The sequence below is a fragment of the Globicephala melas genome, chromosome 16, assembly GCF_963455315.2.
Source record: "Globicephala melas chromosome 16, mGloMel1.2, whole genome shotgun sequence".
In the NCBI taxonomy this organism is placed as follows: domain Eukaryota; kingdom Metazoa; phylum Chordata; class Mammalia; order Artiodactyla; family Delphinidae; genus Globicephala; species Globicephala melas.
The window spans coordinates 27151163-27177143 of record NC_083329.1 but is presented as its reverse complement, the minus strand read 5'-3'; the positions used below and the strand labels follow the sequence as shown (position 1 = coordinate 27177143).

At 37.3% G+C, this 25981-nt stretch overlaps 1 protein-coding gene across 3 annotated transcripts in view; it reads left to right on the top strand.

The window, feature by feature from the left end:
- SLF2 (SMC5-SMC6 complex localization factor 2) overlaps positions 1-24431 on the top strand; it is a 42345-nt gene extending 17914 nt beyond the window's left edge. For all 3 annotated transcript variants that reach the window (XM_030865356.2, XM_030865355.2, XM_060286245.2), the window contains 11 exons: positions 3253-3328; positions 4130-4271; positions 8306-8408; positions 9317-9493; positions 10862-10959; positions 11698-11785; positions 14026-14157; positions 14572-14649; positions 16304-16390; positions 18546-18614; positions 21062-24431. In XM_030865356.2, the coding sequence (XP_030721216.2) occupies positions 3253-3328; positions 4130-4271; positions 8306-8408; positions 9317-9493; positions 10862-10959; positions 11698-11785; positions 14026-14157; positions 14572-14649; positions 16304-16390; positions 18546-18614; positions 21062-21097 (1086 nt within the window). In that variant the 3' untranslated portion in view covers positions 21098-24431. The remainder of the gene's footprint in view (positions 1-3252; positions 3329-4129; positions 4272-8305; positions 8409-9316; positions 9494-10861; positions 10960-11697; positions 11786-14025; positions 14158-14571; positions 14650-16303; positions 16391-18545; positions 18615-21061) is intronic.
- The last annotated feature ends 1550 nt before the right edge of the window (positions 24432-25981 follow it).

Genomic DNA, 25981 nt, shown 5'->3' with positions numbered 1-25981 from the left:
GTTGAGAGTCCGCCTGCCGATGCAGGGGACACGGGTTTGTGTCCCGTCCGGGAGGATCCCACATACTGCAGAGCGGTTTGGCCCATGAGCCATGGCCACTGAGCCTGCGCGTCCGGAGCCTGTGCTCCGCAACGGGAGAGGCCACAACAGTGAGAGGCCTGCGTAACGCAAAAAAAAAAGAAATGCTAATGCAGATAGTGTGCAGGATAGGCAATAATGCTAGTTGTGCCTAAGTCGTTTCATCACACTGGTAAATCACTATTGTAGTTTGCTTTAGAAGAAGTCTTCTAATGCTTGTGTACCTGGGGGGATTTTTTTCTACCTTTTCCCCCCTATTTTTGTGGAGGTGCCTACATACATTTTTAGGATTTGACTTGTATACTGATATTTCCCCATTCATAACTGGGTGCGGGGAGCGCAAATCCAATTGAATATTTCTTTTCCCCATTTGTATTTAACTTTTAAATGCACTTAAATAAATAATTTTGTATTATCTACATGGTAACTTTATAAATATCATTGGTATCAGAGAACTGTAACTACTCTATATATGTGAAGTGAGAAGTGGGAAAAATATATGCAGTTTCTATTCTGGGCTTTAAGGTTACATTTCAAAGAATCTCATATATTGCAAGAGCTATATATTCCAATATAGTTTTTCATTCATTTTTCATATAGCTGCCATGTTTGAGTGCCAACTGTGCTAGGTGCTGGAGAGAACAGCAATTTAAAAAATCAGTGTTTCTGATTTCATGAAACCCACATTCTAGTATAGAGGAGATAGACAATAAACAGGTGTGTGTATGTTTATAGATACGTCAGATGGTAAATGGGAGAAGGGCATTCTAGGCAGAGAGAATAACAGGTGGGACAGACTGTGGGGCAGGAGCATTTGCTTCCAGTTGTTAGGAGCTCACTACTTGGATCCCAGTGATTTTTTTTTTTAAACAGTTCTAATTAAATCAAAATTTGCCTCCAAATGGTTTTTTAAGTAGTAGTACTAATTATCTTTTCTATAGCTTCCCACAGTATGCCTCATCTGTCTAACAGTCCTTCAGTTAAACAACTATCATGACCCTCATTACTCCCCACACTAAACTTTCTCGAGTCACTAAATATCCAGTCCCTTTAATGATCACCTTTCTGAATGACCTTTAGCTTGTCAATTTCCCTCCTAAAGTGTTCCTCCTTCCCCCCAGTAAACGAATATATGCTCCAGATAAGGTCTTTCCTACCAGCAGTTTCCAGCAAGGCTCTTACGCATCTACCCCCGCCCCCACATATTTGTTTATTGTGATTCAGAACTTCATTTGTTGTCACACCAGGACTTCATTATTCTCTAATTATGTAATATATCTTTTCTTAAACTTACAAGTAGGACTTTGCATTTATCTGTTTTCATCTTGTTGGTGAGGGCCCATCATTATAGCCTTTAAAACCCTAATGATGACATAAAAGCATATCTTCATGTAAGCAGCTTTTTATACTCTTTATATTCTTTGAAAAGCAAACTAATAATCATTTGTTAAGTGCTTTTTCTGTGTAAGACACTTTGTCTCATTTCTCCTTTTCAATTCCAAGTCCATTTTTCATGATGGAGAGACTTACCAACTTACAAGTTTTTTTTTTTTATAAAATATATCAGAATTCATTTTAATGCTATAGTCCTGATAATTTGAAATTTAATTGTAATGTAATTGAAATGTTTGCATCTTAATGATTTTATCATGTGTCTAAACATAGTTGACCAGAAAGACAATGTGAACAGAATATGTGCTGTTTTATAACTTTTTTTTTTAGGTAACAATAAATTATTGAGTATTTTCATCTCAGTATAGACATGTTATCATTCTTTTTAATGGCTTTATATTGTAATAGTAATAGTATTCCTTTGTAGTGCTGTACCATGATTTATTTATTTAACCCAATCTCAATTGACAGACATTAGATTGTTTTATATGTATGTATGTATCTCTTTACATATTTATTTAGCTTCACGTACTGTAATGCCCACCTTAAAATTCATCACCCCCCACAAAAAGATTCTTATGCAGAACTTGTCCTGTGTCCAACATGGCTTTGAATGGTGCTGCCCCTAGTGGCAGAGTATAATGACTCAAAAATCATAGCAAAGACATTTTTTCACATAGGTTGACTTGGAAATGACTCAAGTTATATGCCTGATTGAAACCAGAGTTTGGGCTGTTCACCCTTATATTTTAGATTTAAATTTATTATAATCATAATCCATGGTTTCACAACAAAAGAGAAATAGAAATACACCATGTTTTTCTCTATAAAACCACTTTAAAATAACTTTCAATATGTTATGATTTTTTAACGTCTTTTAAACTTGAGATTTTGTTCCCAAAAAGTTGTCTTGTAAAATTACATTCATTATATGCTTCTGTATATAAATTCCTGTACGTTAAAAAGGCTGAGTAGGGCTTCCCTGGTGGCACAGTGGTTGAGAGTCTGCCTGCCGATGCAGGGGACACGGGTTCGTGCCCCAGTCTGGGAAGATCCCACATGCTGCGGAGCGGCTGGGCCTGTGAGCCATGGCCGCTGAGCCTGCGCGTCTGGAGCCTGTGCTCGGCAACGTGAGAGGCCACAACAGTGAGAGGCCCGCGTACCGCAAAAAAAAAAAAAAAGGCTGAGTAGATCAAAGTGTAAGGACAGTGATTTTGCATAAATATTACCAAATGACTTTACAGTTTTTACCAAATTACACTCATACTGGACATACTCCCTCTTTCCTAGTACTCTTGTGAAAACCGGGTATTATGAAAACTCTTAATCTTTACCAGTCTTGAAGTCAGCTGATGATATCATGTCATTTTTCTTTGCATTTCTTTGATTACTAGTGATACTGAATAGCTCTTAAAAATATACATTGGTCTATTAATTTGTATATTTGTATCTTTTCAAATATTTTTACTAGTTTGTGGTTTGATTTTTGCCTGTGATGTGATCAATTTAGTAGCCTTCTCCTTTATGATCTTTGGGTTTCATGGCATAATATGAACTAGAAAGGTATTTTTGATAGTTTTTAAAGTTATATTTATCTAATTGTAGATGAAAGTTGTAAAAAAGAAAAATCAGCATGTTAGAATGGAAAGGGCTCTGACTTACAAATCAGACCTGGATTTAAATTCCAACTCATGTATTATGTTGGGTGGAGTATGTTCATCTCTCTGAGCCTCTTTGCTCTTTCTTCTCTCTTAATACTCTATCATTTATCTACTTTGGCAGATGATGTCAGTTCATACAGACTGTATTGTGTCTGTGCAGATTTTAAGTACATTAATGGAAATAACAATAAGAAATGGTGAGTAGATAAATTTATTGAGATTAACAGTGTGAATTACTGGTTGCTTTGTACATGAACTCTTTTGTATTACTAAACAATTAGGATATTTGGACATATAGAATAAAAAATTATTTTTGTAATATAAAGACTTTAATAATGAAATGAAACTCCAATAAAAAATGAGTGCATTTTTCTAGTTGCATTGAGAAAAAGGGTATAAGATCTTGCAAGTGGCATCCCTTACCTAATTTTTACCAAGACATAGCTTACTGTGCTGAATAAGTGGAAATAGTTGCAAGTTTATTTAGCCAATTATCTTTCATGGCTTTTTGGTGAGCAACAGTATTGTACTGATTATGCACTGAGAAGATTGAAAGTATCCACTGCAAAACTATGACACTTGCATTCTTACCTGTGAGATCCCTTATAATGAAACAAGCATTGTGATTTACCTTTTTCACTTGTTTTAAGGCTTGGGACTATATAGGCACTGAACATGGTAAAATCTTTGTGTTAGCAGTAGTTGGTTTTTCACTGTTGTTATTTTCCAGTCTTCTGAAAATGTTCCTCCTGAGTTACACCCTTTTATCCATCACTTGCAGATATTTTGTTCATAAATGTCATTTCCTTCACATTTATTTGAAAATCTGTAATTCCTATATGATCATTCTAAATAACTATATGGTTAACATATCATTACCAGCTGCCATTTCTATAAAATCATAGTAATAATCCATGTTTCATGTGCAGACTGTCATCTTGCAACTATGGGTTTGTGAACCCAGGATTTGGGATAAAATATTTTCTTCTGTTAACTAGATACCTTCAGTGATTCACCAGTTTGGCCTTGGATCCCATCATTGTCTGATATAGCTGCTGTGTTTTTCAATATGGGAATTGATTTTAAATCTTTGTTCCCTCTGGAGAATCTTCAGCCAGACTTTAATGAAGATGACCTAGTGTAAGTGTTCTTTTCATAATTAACTCCAAAAATTGTCTTTTAAACAATTTATATATAAACAGTTAATATTCATTTGATAAATTCAGTATTCATGCTTGATTTTTTTTAAAACTTAAAGTTGAAACGGATCTTGAATTAGATATATTCTTAACATCTAACTTAATCTAAATGCCATCAGCATGTTTAACAGGGAAGAAATGGGGACATTTTTTAAATTAAAGAAAATTTTTTTAAATAAGACTGCCTATTGTTGTTTACCATTATTTTGGAGCTACTGGCCAAAACAATTAGACAAGAAAAAAAAAGAGATATAAAGATAGGAAATTAGTTGGTGAAAGATTCATTATTTGCAGAAAAAGTGATTTAATGTATACATAGAAGCCTAGGAATCAACTGAAAAGCTATGGCAAACCAGTAAGAGAATTTGGTATGGATGCCAGGGTACAATGTTAATAAAGAGAAATTAGTAACCTTAAGGTATATGAACTGTAGCTAGTTAAAAGATACACTTCATTTGCAATAGTAAGAAAAATATATTAAATACCTTGGAATAAACTTAAATAGAAGTGTGTGTGTGTGTGTGTGTGTGTGTGTGTGTGTGTGTGTGTGTGTGTGTGTGTAAACATTACTAAGAGACAAAAAAGAAGACCAGATAGGAAAATTCAGCATCATAAATACATTAGAGCTACCCCTGAGGTAAACTGCGAACTTGATGAGATCCTAATAAGAAATGAAACTAACACAACATTGTAAATCAACTATACTCCAATAAAATTAAAATAAAATAAAGAAATGCCAGTCAGATTTTTGTGGGGACGAGGGGAGTTGGGACTCTACAAGTGATTCTAAAGCCATATAGAAAAAATACCCAGGAAAGTTTTGAGAAAGAAGAGTTATGAGGTGGGACTGACCTTAGCAGATAATAACATGGGACAAATGCAGATAGATATTCATAGCTCCATCAGTGGAACAAAATAAGTCCAGGGCCAACTATACTTTATACGAGGATTTTGACTTTGCGGCAAGTGGGTGCCCCGACCCCTGCATTGTTTAAGGGTCAAGTGTAGGGACTTCCCTTGTGGCACAGTGGTTGAGAATCCGCCTGCCAATGCAGGGGACACGGGTTCGATCCCTGGTCTGGGCAGATCCCACATGACGCGGAGCAGCCAAGCCCGTGCACCACAACTACTGAGCCTGCACTCCTAGAGCCCGTGAGCCACAACTGCTGAGCCCGCATGTCACAACTACTGAAGCCCACGCACCTAGAGCCCTTGCTCCACAACAAAGAGAAGCCACCGCAGTAAGAAGCCCATGCACCGCAATGAGGACCCAACACAGCCAAAAATAAATAAATACATATATGCATACATACAAAAAAAAGGGCAAAATAGGGTCAACTATATAAGAATGGAACTCTGGTCACAAACAAAGGCTTAATTTCAAATTAATAAAAAGATCAATAACCTATTAGAAAAATGGGCAAAGGAAATAGGCAGAAAAAGAAAAATTAAAACAGTTCTTAAACTTTATGAGAATATTCTCATCTTCACTTTTTCAAAAAAAAAAAAGCAAATTTTTGTTACTTGGTATATCCAGAACCAAACTCTTCATCTCTCCATTTCTTTCCACCCCATACAGGATCCCTCCTTGTTGCTCAGATATAACCTGTATCTGAAAATATGTTGGATAGCAAATTTTCACATAAAGAGTGTAGTCCATCATCCATCCTATTCCATTTAAATAGGAAAAATAATGCTTTCTCAGACCGTTCAAAAACCCCAAACATGACCAAAATACTCAAATACCTATATTTAGAAAGTTAAAATACTATTTTATTATTTAACATTTAATGAACTGAATAGTGTGTGGTGAATTTTTATGTTGTATGCAACAGATTTGTTTTCCTTTCTTCACTGTAGTGAACAGGTACTGTAGTGGAAATAGTGAAATAAAGATATATAATTATTTCATTAAGACATAATAAATGCAAATAATATTTAGCAAAATTGTTTTTTTGATTGATTATTTACCAACTGAAGAGTTGCCTCAGTCAGGTTTGGGAGCCGGGATATGGTGGCTGTAAGTCACCACCATTGCTGTGTAGTGGTAGGCAAAGATGAACACAGGTAAGCAAGAGTAAGCTGGTGAAGGAATCAGCGAAACATAATCAAATACCTGTTTAAACAACATGAGCACGAGAGTGAATTCTGTTGAAATATCACAACTGACTCTTCTCACTAGGACTCACATGCAGCTTATCCATTTTTGCTGGTATATATGTGCATGTTCACAGTAGCAAGTTGCTATCCAAATGGGAGGTTTGGAGTGAAAAATGTTTAAAGGTTGTTAGAGTAAATATTCAGGTGGGGAGAGTAAGATGTTAAAGGATACTAGGACAGTTCTTTTCTTTACCATTATTCTGCAGGAAATACAGACCTAGTCCTAACCTCTTTCTAGTCTGTATTCCATCAGTTGTCACATCCCTGTGTTCCTCTTCCTCTACCTATCTCACAACTATTCTTGCCTTTTCATTCCCGGTGTCAGTCTAACTCAGATCCTCGTTTCTTGCCTAGCCTGGCAAAAATCTCCTTTTCCGTGGGGGCTTTCCACCTCCAAGATATTTATTCCTTTCATTGTTACAGGATTCCTTTTATGAAAGCTTTTTTCTCCACTAGTAAACCTTTACACCTGTATTTAAGACTCTACAGTTGACTCTGACCTGTTTTCTGTTTTGTTCACCCTGTTGTTCTAACCAAATTGATTCTGTTGCTGTTCCTCCACATTAGCCATTGCTGCATGGGATCTTCCTCATGCTAGTCCCTCACCTCCATCCTCAGTGTCTGCTCACCAAAATTATCTGTCTCACTTGTTGAAGCACTGTTTATAAGAGTAGAATTACGAACATTACATATTGTTTACTATGTGCCAGACATGGTTCTGGGGGCTTAATATAGAGTACTTCATTTAATAGTCACTACAACTACTAGATAGTTTTTTCATTCCCATTTACAGGTGAGTGAGGCACAGAAAGATTAAGTAACTTGCCTGAGGTTGTATAGCTAGGAATGGACACAGGACTACTGAGCAGATATTTTAAAAAATAAAGTTCTTCCCATGTAGTTATAGGAGTATCTCTAAGACATATTAAATGAAGAAAGAGAGGTGCACAACAGAGTGTATAGTATGCTACCATTTGTATTAAAGCAGTGGGGAGTGTATTCATATTTATTTATATGTATATAAAATGCCTGTGGGAGGAAGGACTAAAACTAGTACTGATTGTCTGTGAGGAGGGGAAATGAGTGGCTGAAGGCCTAGACTGGGAGGACAATTCTCTTCAGCACACTGTGCCTTAATTTCTTTTAACTTTTTTTTTTTAACCATATGAAAGGGTTATTTATTCAAAAAAAAAAAACAAGAAAATATTATCTATGTTTTGAAGGCCAAATTCATGTGTCTCCTCTTCCATGAACCTTCACTGATTCCTCAACCAAAATTGGGGTGCTTAGAATTGTTTATATTGCTGTGGAAGTTTTGTTGAGCCACTTATGAGGCCTTTAAATATTATGAGTTCTTTGTAGTCAGAGCCACCTTCTACATAGCTCTCTGACACCAAGAGCAACAGAGAGAACGCCTCATAAAAAGTAGCTGTTTGGCCTTTCTCACCTTCTGAGATGGCCCCCACTCTGTCTGTGGAGTGTGTTTCTCTCTAAATAAATCCATTTCTTACCTTAAAAAAAAAAAAAAAGTAGCTGTTCAAGGGAAAACTAATGCATAGAAATAGAAATCAAATTTACCTGGAGTGGAGATAGCCGATTGACTCGGATCTGACATGAAGGGACTTTTGAGGTATTATAGAAATGTTCTGTTTCTTGATTTGGATGGTGGTTACACTAGTATACATATCATCAAAATTTTAAATGTGTGTATTCCTTTTATTGTATGTAAATTATACCTCAGTAAAACTTTTGTTGTTCAGTACTTCTCACAGTTTTGTGCATAATTTCACATTGTTTTTATTCACTCTTCCATAGTTCTGAAACACAGATGACACTGGGGGTGAAAGGAAGTGAAGATTCTTCTTGTAAGCCAATATTTTCATCTCTCCCTGAAACCAACATTTTAAATGTGGTCAAGGTAGGAGAAAACTCTTTTTTGTATGTCTTTAGCACAGAGCTGGAACCACTTAGTTTTTTGCTTAATGGTTTTAAAACAAAATCAGGGACTTCCTTGGTGGTCCAGTGGTTAAGACTCCACGCTCCCAATGCAGGGGGCCCAGGTTCGATCTTAGGGAACTGGATCCCCTCAGGACGCATTGAAGATCCCGCACACAGCAACGAAGATCCCGTGTGCCACAACTAAGACCCAGCACAGCCAAATTAAAAAAAAAAAAAAATTCACTAGTGTTTTACCATGGGATTTCTAGTCTCTGAAATTTCTTAGCAATAATGTTCATATTAAAGGTTGTTTTTGCTGTTTTATTTATTTTTTGTTTTGTTTTTTGGCCGCACTGTGCGGCATGCGGGATCTTAGTTCCCTGCGTGGAGTCTTAACCACTGGACCACTAACCCTGACACAAACCAGGGAAGTCCCTTATTTTTGTTTTAATATTAGGAACGAAAGGGAACTTTGAATCAGAGTTATGTGATTAAAATAGTTCTAGGAATACCTTTACCAAGAAGCTTTTTGCTACTAGTAGTTTTGAAACCAGTAATTTTTTAGAACTAGAATATATGAAGAAAAAAATTGTAACTTACAGTATAACTTAGTGACCAAGAATTAATAACAGTGTTAAAACATTTTTAGTGGCTGAATCAAATCAATGATATTGAACTGTTAAGAAAATTTTGAAAATTAAAAATGGGGAAGAAGATACTTATCAAGTCAACTATTAACATGAGTATTTCTTGCCTTCTTCCTAGACAACTGATGTTTCAATTTCTATATAGTTCTCTTTTGCATTTTTTGTTAAAAAGTTTTTATAATTAAACTCTTCAAGCAAAATATATCTCCTTAAGTTGTTTTGTCTCTGATATGTGTCAAAGTTTCTAGGCTTGTGTACATCTATACATCCGGAAGGTTACCAGGATTGTGAAATAATGTTACTGATTTTAATGTTGTTTAAAATGAGTCTGGAAAAACAACTGAAACAGATTCCTCTAGTAGACTTTCAAAGCCTCCTGATAAACCTGATGAAAAACATCAGAGATTGGAATACAAAGGTAACATTACTTAAAATTTTAATATTGTTTTTTGTATAGCATCACAATTTGACTTTCATAGTGCATGCAGAATTGAAAGTTTGTAACCTCAGTTAAGGTGCTCAGCAGATGAAAAATAAACTGAAGAAACGACTATCTGTGCTGGCACTGTATTTAAATTCATGAAACTGAATCTTTTCTAAAACTGCAGTTAATTCATTCCACAAAAAATGTGTTATGTTTGCTGGGGATTTACTGTGGGCCGAGCATTAATGCAGGTGCTAGAGATAAAGCTGTGAAGAAGACAAAGCCCTTGCTCTCCCAGCACTTCTATTCTAGTCAAAGGGTTAGGTTATAAACAATGTAAATGTAGATTATAATATCACGTTAAGTTGTAATAAGTGCTACAAATTACAATAAAGCAGGACAAGGCAGGGATGCTCTACTATTTCATATGAGGCAGTTAAGGAAGCCCTTTCTGAAGTGACCTTTGAACAGAGACCTAAATGAAATGATAGAGTGAATCATACATAACAGCCAAAAGTTGAGTTGAATTTCTGCAGCCATTGGTGGTAAACATGTATAGTTTTTGTTAGGTTTTTTTAAATTATATGTTTCAGCCTTTTTTGGTGGAAAATGTCAAACATGCAAAAGTAGAGAGAAGAGTTTAATGAACCCCTAAATACTTATCACCCAACTTCAACAATTATCAAGACATAATCAATCTTATCTCATCTCTTACCCTCATCCCATACTTCCCTTCCCTACTCAGGGATTATTTTGAAGCAGTTCTGTTAGACTTTAAATACTGGAATAGTTGATTCCTAAAATTCAAGAAATCCCAAATCAGGAACATGTATTATCTTGTGCAACTCTCATTATATACCTTTGGAAACTGGTATGTGTACTTAGACTTTATTCTTCGAAGGACTGTTTAAATACAGATAGATATGATGTAGCACAAAACACAAAAGCCAAATGAAATTCTGGTAAATGTATCTATTCAGTCTATTCTAGAGTTTAAGATAAAACTGAATATGTGGGGGCTTCCCTGGTGGTGCAGTGGTTGGGAGTCCGCCTGCCAATGCAGGGGACACGGGTTCGTGCCCCGATCCGGGAGGATCCCACATGCTGCAGAGCGGCTGGGCCCGTGAGCCATGGCCGCTGGGCCTGCGCGTCCGGAGTCTGTGCTCCGCAACGGGAGAGGCCACAACAGTGAGAGGCCCACGTACCGCAAAAAAAAAACACTGAATATGTGTACTCCATGCTGTTTCTAAAAATGAATGCTCTTTTTATAATAATGCTTCATTAAGAAGGGATGTGGGTGATCTGTTAGATATTTGATTCCACTGACCTATTTGAAAAATCTTGCTCACTGTTTGTTTTCAGGTGCCTGAACTCTGTCTGGCCATAAATGAACTCTCCAGTCATCCCCATAACCTTCTGTGGTTGGTACAGCTGGTCCCTAACTGGACATCACGTGGAAGGTATTGAAAAGTGAGAATTAAACACTAAGAAAAATGTATGTTTACATTAATGAAATGCTTTTAGGTCCTTTATTTCCTTTAATCATTCCTTGAATGTTAAATCAGAGTCTTTTATTTCATTTCATATTCAGTTGTGGGAAAAGGCATTGACAGCCTGATTCTGATACTTAGATCAGTTTGTAATATTCTTGATGTTTAATTTTAGCTTATCTGATAATATAGATGGCATATACCATGAAAATAAATCAGTTTGCTTTTTTTTTTTTTTTGGCTTTAGTAAAAAGAAATCCCAGGGCTTCCCTGGTGGCACAGTGGTTGAGAGTCCGCCTGCTGATTCAGGGGACGCAGGTTTGCGCCCTGGTCTGGGAAGGTCTCACATGCCGTGGAGCGGCTGGGCCCGTGAGCCATGGCCGCTGAGCCTGCACGTCCGGAGCCTCCTGTGCTCCGCAAAAAAAAAAGAAATCCCGGCAGTAAAATAGATTTTCTAACAGTAAATCATCAGGGTCAAAGATAAAGGCTCTTAATGGTTTTCCTGAGCTTCAGGCAACTTTAACTTTGTGTACAAATATTTTACATGAAAATTTTACTGTTCTAGTATAGCTTTTATATTCTTGTATAGCCTTCTTTTGAAACATTAGCTATGTTTCGAATTAGAAGAACTTCTTTTTGCAAACTTCATTTGCTTCTTAAGCAGTATTCATTAAACACATTCTAAATACTTTAAAATTCTAATTCCAGGCAACTGAGACAGTGCCTCAGCCTAGTGATTATTTCAAAGCTTTTGGATGAGAAACATGAAGATATCCCTAATGCAAATAATCTGCAGGTATAAATAACATTTTTGTTTTCTTTTAATAAATGGGAGAGCTAGTGACGTGTAGAGAAAATTGATGGATCCTACGTCAAAAATACTGAGGTTATGGGCTTCCCTGGTGGCGCAGTGGTTGAGAGTCCACCTGCCGATGCAGGGGACGTGGGTTCGTGCCCCGGTCCGGGTAGATCCCACATGCCGCGGAGCGGCTGGGCCCGTGAGCCATGGCCGCTGAGCCTGTGCTCCGCAACGGGAGAGGCCGCAACAGTGAGAGGCCCGCGTATCGCAAAAAAAAAAAAAAAAAAAAAAATAGATCCTAACTCAGGCATAATACTATTCATGTAATCTTTAGCATGGTACTTAACTAATGAGACCCAGTTTCTTTATGTGTGAAATAGAGACAGTATCACACCCTCTACCACATAGGATGGTTGTGGACAATTAGATGAATTAATGTATTAAAAGTACTGGGAAAGGGCTTCCCTGGTGGCACAGTGGTTAAGAATCTGCCTGCCAATGCAAGGGACACAGGTTTGAGCCCTGGTCCAGGAAGATCCCACATGTCACGGAGCAACTAAGCTTGTGCGCCACGACTACTGAGTCTGTGCGCTGCAACTACTGAAGCCCGCACACCTAGAGCCCGTGCTTTGCAGCAAGAGAAGCCACCGCAATGAGAAGCCCACGCACTACAACGAAGAGTAGCCCCCGCTTGCCACAATTAGAGAAAGCCTATGCGCAGCAATGAAGACCCAATGCAGCCAAAAATTAATTAAAAAAAAAAAAAAGTACTGGGAAAATCGTAATGTGCTATATAAATATGACATTATTTAATTAGTTCACCTTGTCAATGTTAGTAATTTTATCACAAGATTAGAAATTGTAGAACTGTTAAACATTAATTTCATCTTGTACCTATTTTAATATTAAAGTCTTTAAATTATAGAGCTTAAATGTGGTTGCCCAGTAGTGAATATATCATGTATGAGTGTGTATAAACATGTCCTATAGAAACCCCACTCTGAGAAGTCCTGAAGGCTTTTTACAAGCATAGTAACACTAATGGGGTTATTCATAGTTGAATCTGAAAACTCAACACAGAACCTGATCTAGATGTGGTGTTCTTGTTTGAACTGCAGTTCAGTACAAGATAATCCGTTAGGTCCTACAGATTAAGAAAAAAAAAATGAATAAGATAGAGACTCTGACCTTGAAAATATAATGTAGTGGTCGAAACAGAATTAAGCAACCATTGTGGTACAGTGTAGCAAGAACTGTGATGGAAGTATGCACAAGGTGCTGTGAGACAGAGAGATTGAAAGGACAGCTGGTTTCTACATTAGTAGAGTTGACGTAGATTTCATTTTAGATTTTTTTGGGGGACCACACCTGAGCCACGAGGGTAATTAGCAAATAGCTCTCAGTCCTTTCAGTGATATTTACTGCCATCAAGAGAGAATTCTTGGACTTGCCTGGTGGCATAGTGGTTAAGAATCCGCCTACCAATGCAGGGGACACGGGTTCAGGCCCTGGTCCAGGAAGATCCCACATGCCGCAGAGCAGCTAAGCCCGTGCTTCACAACTACTGAAGCCCGCGTGCTTAGAGCCCGTGCTCCGCAACAAGAGAAGCCACCTCAATGAGAAGCCCCACGCACTGCAACGAAGAGTTGCCCCGACTCGCCACAACTAGAGAAAAGCCCATGTGCAGCGACAAAGACCCAACGCAGCCATAAATAAATAAATAAATAAATATATTTCTAAAAAGAATTTTCAGAATTCAATAATGCTACTCACAGGGAGGAAGATTCAACTCTGCTGCCTTTCAAATAATTTCTCAAAGAAAGTCCTCCCTTTGACCTCTATTGTAATGCCATTTGGCCTCCTCCTTAAGTTTTCATCCTCAATTACAAGTACTAAATCTTTAATATCCCTTTTAGGGAATTCCCTGGTGGTCCAGTGGTTAGGGCTTAGCACTTTCACTGCTGGGGCCTGGGTTCAATCCCTGAACGAAGAAATAAGATCCTGCAAGCTGCATGGCACAGCCATAAAAATAAAATAAGATCCCTTTAAAGCAATTGGGGACTTTTTTTTACTCTCATTTTATTGCAGTGAAGTTTAATAGTACAGAAAAGTCACATGACCTTGGTGGGTCAATTGGGGACTTTTAAGTTAAGTGAATATCACTGGTCTATAAGAAGCTAAAGGGGCAAAATTAGAGAAGGCAAAAATTATTCAGTGTCTCCTCTTTCTTTTGATAGATATCAGTCTTGCATCGCTATCTTGTGCAAATGAAGCCTTCAGATTTGTTGAAGAAAATGGTCTTGAAGAAAAGGGCTGAACAACCAAATGGCACTATTGATGATAGTCTTCATTTGGAACTTGAAAAGCAGGTATCCACGGCTAGATCATCTCAAAAGATGATCTTAACCATGGACGTTTCTGGGTTTAGAGACTAGATAACATTCTAGCAAACACAATTATATAGTGAATGATATTTTTGTTTATTGCTGTCATGAAATTCTTCAGTTGACTTGAGGATTGAGGTAAAAGGATGGTTGTTGGTAATTTAATACTGGGAGTATTTTTTGTAGCCCTTTACTAGGGCAGTCGTGAGGTGGTAAAAGGAATGCACTTGAGTTAGAAATCAGAAACCTGGGATAAATGCTTGGCTTTTCCTTACTAACCAGCTCAGTTAACTTGAGCAAATCCTTAATCCTTCCTAGGCAGCTTTCCTAATGTATAAACTGGGATGACATGTATTCTAGCTAATTCATGGGTGTTGATTTTATTCATTTCTCTACCAGGCATATTACCTGACCTACATTCTTCTTCATTTAGTCGGTGAAGTTAGTTGTTCTCACTCTTTTTCTTCTGGACAACGGGTAGGTATTTTTTAGTGTTTTTTGTTTTTAATAAGTGTCACTATTGATGGAATAAATGAACATTCTTTATATAGGAGAAAACTTAATAAAATAACTTTTATCAGGTTACCTTTGGATTCTCTATAGAAATCCGAGTGTACACTGGAAAGAGAGAAGTAATAGTAACCTTGCAGCCATGTCACTGACAAAAATTATTTGTCTACACATGTTAGTTCTGTTTACTGGAGTGGGACTTAACTGTGATAACTTGGCAGTAGTGTAATACATTAATAAGATATCAAGATCACCAGATACCAAATGGGCTAGCTCTTAGCTGGTTTCTTCCCATCTCTACTCCCACTCCACTTCCTTTTTATTTAGAAATAATGTTTGCCTTCAAAATTAAACTGATGGTAAGTCAGGCTACTTCAGATATGCATTTCTAAATTATCTCACCATATTAAGATTTTCATTTTGAATTATTTTATTCTTCCTGTCCTATCATGTTCCATACTCCTGGGGAAAGTTCTTGTTTAATTCTTCATGTTTCACACCTTAGGTAATCCAACCCCTGTTTAAAACTTTGTATCTCCTTAGGCCTGATCAGAAGGACACAAGACTGGTTCATGTCTTTTTATAAACACTGCTGTACATAGAACTATTGTTTGCTCTCCTGATTGGAACCTAACATAGTCATCTATCTGTTCTTATATATGGTCTTTACATTTTTAAATTATTTTTTTCTGATTAGAAAACAATCAATGATTATTGCTTTAAAATTCAATTATTATAAAACCATATAAGGTAGAAAGTGAAAGACTTTATAATCCAGTGCCCTCCTATAAATTTCTCCATAATTTATGCATATACTAACATAATTATATTTTAATGAGGTCATGTTATTCATATTATTTGCAACTTGTCTTTCTTTTTCCCCCCACTGTAAATTACTGGCACGTCTATCTCATAACTGTAGTATTTCAAAACGTTTATTGATGAACATTCCTTTCTGTGTGATTACACACAGTGCTAACACAAACCTTTGGAAGCATTTCTGTAGGGTAAATTCCTAGAAGTAGAAATGCTAGATCAAAGGTTATAAATTTTTCAAATTTTAATTATTTAAAAATGGTTGTTATCACATTTCCCTCCCCAAAAATGTTCATTTACATTCTCACCTTAGTATATTCAACCTTAGTATATATATATGAGTGTGACTGTTTTGGACTATACACTTCTAAAACTTAGGGCACTTAATTTTTCGAGGAACTACCACTAAACCTCCTTTTGTTCATAGAGAAAAAAATAGGTTAGCTGTTACTTGAATATTTCATTAGAGAATGTGTTAATGGAAAGACTCTTAAATTTCTAGGCACTACTTCACAGTCTGAATTCTAGGGTTAATTTTCATTAATGTGCCTTAATACATAGCAAAACAACCTTTATTTTTGTGTATATTTTATGCATTAACTAGCAATAAACTATAACAGTCTTATTGTTGTGGCAGTTAGTACTTTTTACTGATATGACTGCTATTATGTTGGATAGTTAATATCAGAAATTGCTAAGGTAGATTTTTTAAAATGATTGTTAGCTGTCCTAGCTACATGATCTTTTCTTTGTTAATTTGTAATGCTTCAGAGTTGTTTTCATCCCTTGCATTTGTTTTACACAGAAACACTTTGTGCACCTCTGTGGGGCTTTAGAAAAGCATGTTAAGTGTGATATTAGGGAAGATGCAAGACTGTTTTATAGAACTAAGGTAAGTGTGTGTTTTTCTTATTGTTAGCTTTTTGTTTGTTTGTTTAACCTTGGTTTCGTTAATACTTGAGTAATACGTATAAGCCTCTCTTTAAGAAGGAACATATAAGATTAGAAATATGACTTTCTCCTTTAATAACAAATTAACTTCTACTAAGTACTTCTAGCTAGATTGAAAGTAAAGCAGGGGGGGAATCTCAAAGCAAATACATTTTAAGACAAGCTGAATATATGAGTATGGAGTTAGGAAAGCAACTTCGGTATTAATAAAACAATTTGACGATTTTTCCTGAAACATAACAGGATTTTCTGGAAACTTTTTCTTCTAAGGATTTTTTTTATTCTAAATCATCTTTTAGCTTTTGTAGTGTAGAGCCGATCCATTCTTGCCATTTGTGTTTGGATAGTCATTGAATGTGAGGTTTCAGCTTTGTAACTTTATATTTTACATTAATTAGCTGTAAAGGTTAGATATTTCAACAATTCCCATTTAGATTTAGTATCTGTATTTAAATAGATTTAAGTTAAATACAAAAATGAGCAGCTAATGAAATTGTATCAGATTGCAGATTTTCAAATACATGTAGTGGATAGCTCTTTGCCTTAGAGTGGAAACTGTAGTTTCAGAAGCACATTCTTTTGAACATTAACTAGAGTTACTGGCCCATAGAACTTGGTGGTAGTGGCTACTGCTGACAGACATGCTAAGGAGGACCACCCAAGGTTTTTGTTTCTTAAAGCCAAGAGGCTGGGCATAGACTGGTGCCAGGGCTCCTCTTACTTAGAGCAGAGAATGACACAGAGGTCTGTGGCAGTTGCTTTCAGGGGATGGTCTTGCTGAAATAGATGAATTGCATGCCTCTCCACAAGCCTCTGGTAGAAAAAGGTGGTGCTTGTTTTAGAGAAACTGAATCTGCTGAACTCTAAATGGAGAAAAAAGCAGACCTTGAAATAACTTAAAGCAACTATAAAATTCCTGACCTGTTTAAAACACTTTGTTGGGACTTCCCAGGCAGTCTAGCGGTTAAGGCTCTGTGCATCCACTGCGGAGGGCGTGGGTGCGATCCCTGGTCAGGGAACTAAGATCCCACATGCTGTGTGGCACGACCAAATAAATAAATTAATTTAATTAAATAAAACATTTTGTCAAGCAATTATGTCCAGGAACTAACTGAGAATCTCTAATATGGTAGGAGTTTCACACAGAGACTTGCTAAACCTCCAAATACAGGAATAGATCAGGTATTTAAAGAGGATTCGTAGGGGCTTCCCTGGTGGCACAGTGGTTGAGAGTCCGCCTGCCGATGCAGGGGACACGGGTTCGTGCCCCAGTCCGGGAAGATCCCACATGCCGCGGAGCGGCTAGGCCCGTGAGCCATGGCCACTGAGCCTGCACATCCGGAGCCTGTGCTCTGCAACGAGAGAGGCCACAACAGTGAGAGAGGCCCGCGTACTGCTAAAAAAAAAAAAGAAGAGGATTCATAGTGTAGTCTACCTTTGAACAACACGGATTTGAGTACTGATTCTGTCCAAACCATTTTAGCTTCCTGCCCTTGGGTAAGTCATTTATCACTTTCTTTGTTTTTGAGGCAGAGAGAGCAGTATGATTTTCTGCTGTGCGGCGTCTTGGCACCACTAACCCCCGCGTTGTTCAAGAGTCCACTGTACTTTGCAAAAACCTAGAGAGGCTTAACATTGAATTTTGGATCTTGTAATAGTGTGAAAAGGAACAGATGACAACCCTTTTTTTGTGGCCTTGAGTCTTTCAAATAGAACTTGGAAGGCAGGGAACAGCCAAAGCTTTGGGTCCTGTAACAAAGGCCACTCTTCAGCTTCCCTTTTGGGTGTTCAAAAGACAGCAAGTTGAAAATATAAGTGTCTTGAAGGCAGGGAGTGTGTTTTTCTGGATGATCGTTAGTAACTAATGGAAAAATGGAGTCCTAAGCATTCAGTATTTTAGATATGGTGATGAAGGAAGGTCTTAGTAATCACTATGACTTGAAAGCCCCTCCAGAAGTTGAGGAGTTTATTCTCTCTTTCTTAACAGAAACCACATTGAGTTGTTGGGTGTGGGTCTGTCACAGCTATCAGGTCTTTTGTATCAAGCATTAAATTGTTTTGCTCTGATCCCTTTTCCCCTTCTTGATATTTTTAAGGTAAAAGACTTGGTTGCCAGGATACATGGAAAATGGCAGGAAATAATCCAGAACTGTCGACCTACTCAGGTGTCGTTTTATTAAACAGTTTCATTTATTCTCAGTAGTTTTGCTAAATGTTATTTCTTCATACTGTTAAAAAAAAATCATGACAGAGCACTTGCTTCTAGGTATCCTAAAATGAACTGAAAACCCCAGTATAATATTTTATGTATGGTTTTTAAATTTCTGTTTGCTCTTATATTCATTAATTTATTTCCAAAGGTGTTTGACCCCATTTTAAAATGTTACACTGCATCAAATGGAGGTTATTTCTCGTGGAGTATTTTTCTTAATATCTTTATTAAGATAAAATTCACATATCATTCATTTCACCCAAAGTGTACAGTATTTTTTAGTATATGCACAGAGTTGTGCAGTCATCACCACAATCTAACTTTAGAACATTTTTGTCACTCCAAAAAGAGATCACATACCTATTAGCAGTCACTTCTCATTCCCAACCACCTGCACTCCTGTCCCCACTCCACGCCCTAGGCAACCACTAATCCACTTTCTGTCTGTATAGAGTTGCCTGTTTTTTATATTTCATACAAATGGAATCATATATGATGTAGTCTTTTATGACTGGCTTCTTTTATGTAACATAATGTTAAGTTAATCCATATTGTAGCATGTTGTGTGTCCTTTCTATTGCCAAATAATATTTCATTATGGATATACCACATTTTATATATCTACTTATTAAATGGACATCTGAGTTGTTTCCACTTCCTGGCTGTTATGAGTAATGCTTCCATGAACATTTGTGTATAGGTTTTGGTGTAAATGTATGATTTCAAATGAAAACATTTTGGGCATATACCTGGGAGTGGGATTGTTGGATCCTATAGTAATTCTGTGTTAAATGTTTTGAGGAACTGCCAGACTGTTTTCCAAAGTGGCTTCACTGTTTTACATTCCCACCAGAATGTGTGAGGTTTCTGATTTCTCCACGTTCTTGCCAACACTTGTTATTATCTGTCTTTTTGATATAGTCATAGTAGGGGGTTGGACATGGAATGTCATTGTGATTTTAATTTGCATTTCCCTAATAACTAATGATGTTGAGCATCTTTTTATGTGTTTATTGGCCACTCATATAGCTTCTTTGAAGAAATGTCTGTTCAAATCCTTTGCCCATTTTTAAATTTTCTAATTGTAAGAATTTTCCATGTGTTCTAAATATAAGTCCCTCATTAGGTATATAATTTGCAGGTATTTTCTCCCATCCTGTATGTTGTCTTTTATTGTTTTGATGATATTATTTGTAGAACAGAAGTTTTTCGTTATGATGAAGTTCGGTTTTATCTTTTTTTTTCTTTTGTCACTTAGGGTTTTGGTGTTATATCTAAGGAGACTTTCCTTAAGAGGAGCATTGTTTAAACACCTGATATTAAGTTTGCCATCCTGCTTATTTACAAACCAACTAATATGGGATTGTCGAAAATGCTTCTCAAATTTTATTTATTTATTTTTAATTTGGCCATGCCATGTGGCTTGTGAGATCTTAGTTCCCAGACCAGGGATTGAACCTGTGCCCTCAGCAGTGAAAGCACAGAGGCCTAACTGCTGGACTGCTAGGGAATTCCCTGCTTCTCAAATTTTAATGTACATAGGCTTCAATAAGGAACTTGTTGAAATACGGATTTTGATTTAATAGATCTGGAGTGTAGCCTGAGATATTCTGCATTCCTAACAGGTTCTCAGACTGATGCCAATGCTGCTGATCCGGGGACCATACTTTCATTAGACAGGGCCTAGAAGTTGCTTATATTTTCTATAAAAGTAGCAGGAACACTGAAGATTAGTTAAGAAAAGCAATCTCACTGTGTTATGACACTTTGACTCTTTTGCTGTTGGTGTTCTTCATAAGATAGAGAAGTCTTTGAGAAATCTTAAGTTAACATTTTGTTGTTCTTGTTTTAGTTTTTAATCTCAGTAGACTTTTTTTTTAGGCTTGCCATTTTTGTTCATGTAACATTAAAACAGAAAAGAATTTAATACCAAAACTTTATATTAATCAGCTTAACAGGGACTTCCCTGGTGGTCCAGTGGTTAAGACTCCACACTCCCAATGCAGGGGCTCCGGGTTTGATCCCTGGTCAGGGAACTAGATCCCGCATGCCGCAACTAAAAAAGATCCCACATGCCGCAACTAAGACCTGGCACTGCCAAATAAATAAATATTTTAAAAATCAGCTTAACTTTTTATTTAATCTTTTTAAATATGTCGCTCCACATGTGTGTGTTACTGAGGAAAACATCTTGTACTTATTTATACTTTTTAAAAATTTTTAGACTATAAAATGTGAAACTTGAATCTGATTACTGTAAATTTTCAGAGCAATTTATAATATCAAAACTTTATTACTTTCATTATCAAAGCGCATTGTCTGATGATTAGTGGTTTTATAAGGATTAATTCATAATCTGATTTTCCTTTATTCTGTTTTTTTCCCCCTTCCCTTTTCTAGGGGCAGCTTCATGACTTCTGGGTACCAGATTCTTAACAGGAGTTGCAGCAGCAAAATTATGAACCAAGAGAAATTCAATAAGAGTCTTTCCTAAAGGAGTAGAAAGTAGTACAGAACCCAGTGGAAGGCCAAGAAAATGTTCAGCAAATGTGCTACTTGAATATCTAGTATGAAGCTGGTAATGAAGAAATTGCCATTTCTGAAGCAGATACGAAATGCGATCCGCTTAAAAAGGCAACCAGCCTTTTAAAAGAGCAGAATCCCATAACAAGAGGGGAGGGGTGGAAGCAGCTGATAGTTGCATGTCTAACCTTCCCCTGTTAACTCTTGTTAAATTTTAAGCCAGTTATCTTTTTTGTTTGTTTGTTTGGATTGTATTTGCGGCACTTGGATAATCACAGAAAGGATGGAAGAAAGGGTTTGGATGAACTTGAGGAGATGGACATGGAAACCAAGATCAAGTTCCAGTTTGGTTTAATTTTCCATCTTGGTTATTTTATGACTCAAAGGGAACACTTAGAACTGAGTTTACTAATAGAAAGGATAAATCTCTTCTGTTACTCCTGCAAACCACTGGCGGGTTTTAATCCATGCATTTTTCTTGGCTATTCAAGATTATAAATCTGTTGCGTTTTTAAAATACATCGAAACAAACAGTTGAGAAACAGAAGTTTGGTATATTGTCAGATCCCCTTAAGGGGAAGAGTTTAAGCTATAAAATAGTGGCTCTGTTTTTATTCCAAAACATACATATGCAGTTTGTTTTGGATTTTCTTTAAGTGCATATATATATATATGTGTGTATATATATATATATATATATATGTGTGTGTGTGTGTGTATATATATATATATATATTTTTTTTTTAATACTGGTTAAATTTTAGAATCTTGGCTAAATCTTAGAATTCTGGCCCTTTGTAGCCATATTACAGAAGTCTATATTGTAAAAGCTTAAAGATCTGGACAAGTTTCCAAAAACCTTACTTTCATGAGTATATAACCTTGGCAGAGACCTGAATGGCATTTATTCTTTGGTACGCTACGCACGCGTGTGTATTTGTGTGCGCATGTGTGCTTGTATTTTAAATTTGTTGCACTTGAAAACCACAGCTGCTCTAAATTCTTAAACACTGGAAAGCCATCCTTTGGTTTAAATGGTGGAGGGTTAGTAGAAGTGCACATGCTGGTCTTAGCCTAAGGGCCTTTTGAAGCCTTTGGTAGTAATAGCCTCTTACTAGCTAACTGAAAAATTCTTTTGTTGACTGTCCCTTTTAGGAGGATTTGTTTCTTGAAAGATAATGCCAGCTTTGTTTTCCTTTCTTTCAATATTGACTTGGATGACACTGCTCTCCTGAGCACTCTGCTTCCTCCAATTGTGGGGGAAGGATGATGGAGGGGAAGGGAATTGGGCTTGACGTTTAAATGGGTTTGAGAGGGGAGAAAATAAATTTTGAAAACTAGCTTTCTACCTCTAAATTGAGGCTTAGGAGTAAAAACCATTTTATCTTAAATTTATCATTTAAAATAGTATCAGTAACTTTTGAGCCCATGTCAAGCATTGAGCAGTTAGAGATTTTATAGGGAAGACTAAGTTAATCCAGTTCCCAAGAACCCAGGCTGAATGAGGCTTCAAGAGTCAGACCAACAAAAGTTTTATTCTGTGTTGAGTTTACTGGTAAGAATATTATTATCTTGATACTACCTCTCAAGGGTATTGTTAGAAAATGCCACTTATGGTTAATGAGATAGATACAAAGAGTTATATTGACAGAAGCTTGAAACTCTGGCATCTATCTGCCCAACAATGGGGGCTTTCACTCTCTGTAATTTAATACTTTGTAGATACATTATTTGTGTGTAATTTTATAAGTGTCCATATTTTTCTCATTTTGCATTGTGTAAAGTGTACAATATCTCAAAGTATAAAATACTGCTTATATTGCTTGTAATTACAGTGTGTAAATATTTTCTAATTGTGTACATTGACAGGGGGACAAGTGGGTTATTCAGGTTTTTTTTTTTGAGTGACCCTTTTGTATTGCAGTTTCAACAGATAACTGCCCATCAAATTTAAAACCACTTCGATACATTTTTATTTAGCAGTTCCAATAAGAAAAGTCTCTATTTTTAATTGTCTTTCTCCATTAGAGAAAAATACTTCATCTGTCCCTTTAAAATCAATGGCCAAACATCAGTTGGGACCCTTGTATTTATGACTTTGGTAGGTGTCTTTAGTCTCCAGGTCATATTCCAGCCAGTATTTGCATTGGGGTTCTCAAAAATTTTTGTGAGTCTCTTTAGCACAATTAGCCCATGGTTTTTCTCCCAAATTAAGTATTATCCTTTTCCCTCTGAGTCCCCATGCTTTGTCTCCCTCCTGCTGCTGTTGCCCAGTGAATGGGATGGTAGTGGGGGAGAATATGTTCATTGCACAGAGAATGTCAGGCCACTTTTTTGGACTTGGCAAACAAAGCTTGCACTGAGTGGTGGTGTGTTTGGCAATATTACTGTGCCAAAAATCACCTTGTCTAATTTTCTGGATATGTATGTCAAACTTATTACCCTTATTGCAAGCTGAAAAATAAGGTACTTGTGTTTATGCTTCTGTGTGTAACTGTTTGCCTTTTCTAAACTGCTTTTCTTGTTATCCTAAAATATAATTCTTTTGGGTATATCAAGTTAAATGAAGAGGCTTTCCATGCACAAAATGCATCTATGTAGCAGTAAAGTAACAGCATTTGTACATTTTCTGTCTATCTCCTGAGGGCAGTGGTGCCTTTGTCACCTTTTAGAAGGCTGGCATTTTGTTTTTGTTTTGAAGTACAAGTAATAGCTTGCTTTGGACTTCACAAAAATCTCCCCAGATGTAAAAGAAAATGGTGTGTTGTCATCCAGGCTCAGTTGGAGCATTTGTATTTTTATTTCTGTCAAAACAAGTATAGTTGGTGGGGACTGGCCAGTAATAATGTGTGGAGTCTTTAAACCAAGAGTAGTTTTCAAATTTAAAAAAACAAAAATTTAAGAGGTGACCCATTAACAAGTGACTGAGTTGGAGAATTAGGGGAGGACTGTTCTGGTTTGTCTCTAAGGAGACAAGTTAGGGTACAGGTGGCTTGGGCATATAGAGCATGATCTGCAGTTATTTCTTATTCATTAACAGTGTTGGTGCACCTCCTTATCTGTGTGTTTGTTTTCCCTGGGCAATCCTATCAGCCAGTTAATCCACCAGCTTTTATGAAGTTTACAAGTAAATGCAGATTTCCTTTTTCTTTCCTCTTTTTTTTTTAATTTTATACTATTTACATCTTGTTTTAAGTCCTATGAATGTATGTGTCTGTTATTAAAATGGCTTTTTCTTCATTTTGGACATGTGTTTAGTAATATTTGTTTGGGAGTGGGGATGGTTAAGTATCTGGAATGTCCTGATTCTTCCCCTGCCCCACCTAGGTTGTTTTTTTTGTTTGTTTTTTGTGGGGTTTTTTTTTTTGCGGTACGCAGGCCTCTCACTGTTGTGGCCTCTCCCGTTGCAGAGCACAGGCTCCAGACGCCAGGCTCAGTGGCCATGGCTCACGGGCCCAGCCGCTCCGCGGCATGTGGGATCTTCCCGGACTGGGGCACGAACCCGTGTCCCCTGCATCGGCAGGCGGACTCTCAACCACTGCGCCACCAGGGAAGCTCTAGTTTTTAAACTGATTTCTTCCTTTCTTCCTCTTGCATTGGATTCTCCAGTCAGATTTTTAGCTTGATGTTTCCTGTTTCTGGAATACATAAAGCCATAGTTGTACATAGTTCACTTTTATATAACCCAATTATTTGCTGCATCCTTTGCAGTCAGGAATTTGGTAATCTCATTTTTAGATTACCTCATTTACTATGTCCATTCAACAACTGTTAAGTACCTACTGCATACTAAGCACTCTTTTTAGGTAAACAACACAAACAGCTCTCATGAATCTTACTTTCTGAAATCCAGGTGAAAATATTTTCGGTTATTAGGCAAAGGGGACTGGAAAAGAATTCCCTTGGCCTGGCTCCCTTGTTCTAGAGCTCAGGGCAAAGAAAGGGGAAGCCATACAGTGCAGAGGCAGAGCTTAGGACCACTTCCAACTTGCCAGGCAGATACAGCTCTGGATATGCCACCTGAGAGGAGACATAGGTTGAGACCTCCTTAGAGGAGAAAGGCTTGCCTCGTAGAGTGTACACAAGTGGGATGACCACCAGGTCACTTTGGCCTTCTTGCCACCTCCTGAGGTATCTGAGGTTGGCACTGAGTTCTGTGAGAACATGAGGAGCTGTGTCCCTTAGCCCACTGGGCCCCTGCAGTTTAATTTCTCTCCTGTCTGGTACCATGGGGCTAGCAGTCTTCCTGCCTTCCCTCTACTGTCCCCCAACCCACTTTCCCACAAGGACTGCAGATTTATTTTTCATAGCCATGTCTCTCCTGGTCTTCCCAGCTTGGACTTCCCTACTCAATCCGTCAGCTCTTTTTGAGGATTTTTTTCTGCAGTCTTTTCTGCACTACTTGCTGACTTTTCCCTTCTGTTTCTTACTAGGAACCTTCTCATCTCATCAAATCAAACTCACTTTCCTCTTTCATGCCCCTTCCCTTCTGCCTACTCCCCCAACACTCATCTGTGCACAAACTTGCACACTTCTGCCTTTGCTTTGACAATTCCCCTTCAGGTTTACCCTGCTTCCCTCTTCTCAGGCTTTTCCAGTCCTGATTTCAAGGCAAGTTGCTTAGCCCCTTAGAGCCTGTTTTCCAATCTATAAAATAGGGCTATTAATCCCTCAGGGTGGAATGAGGCTATGATGAAAGAAAGAAGTTGGACACTCTTTGTAAAAGTTTGTGTACATTTTATTTATCTTGGAATCTTAGTTCCCCAACCAGGGATGAAACCTATGCCCCCTGCAGTG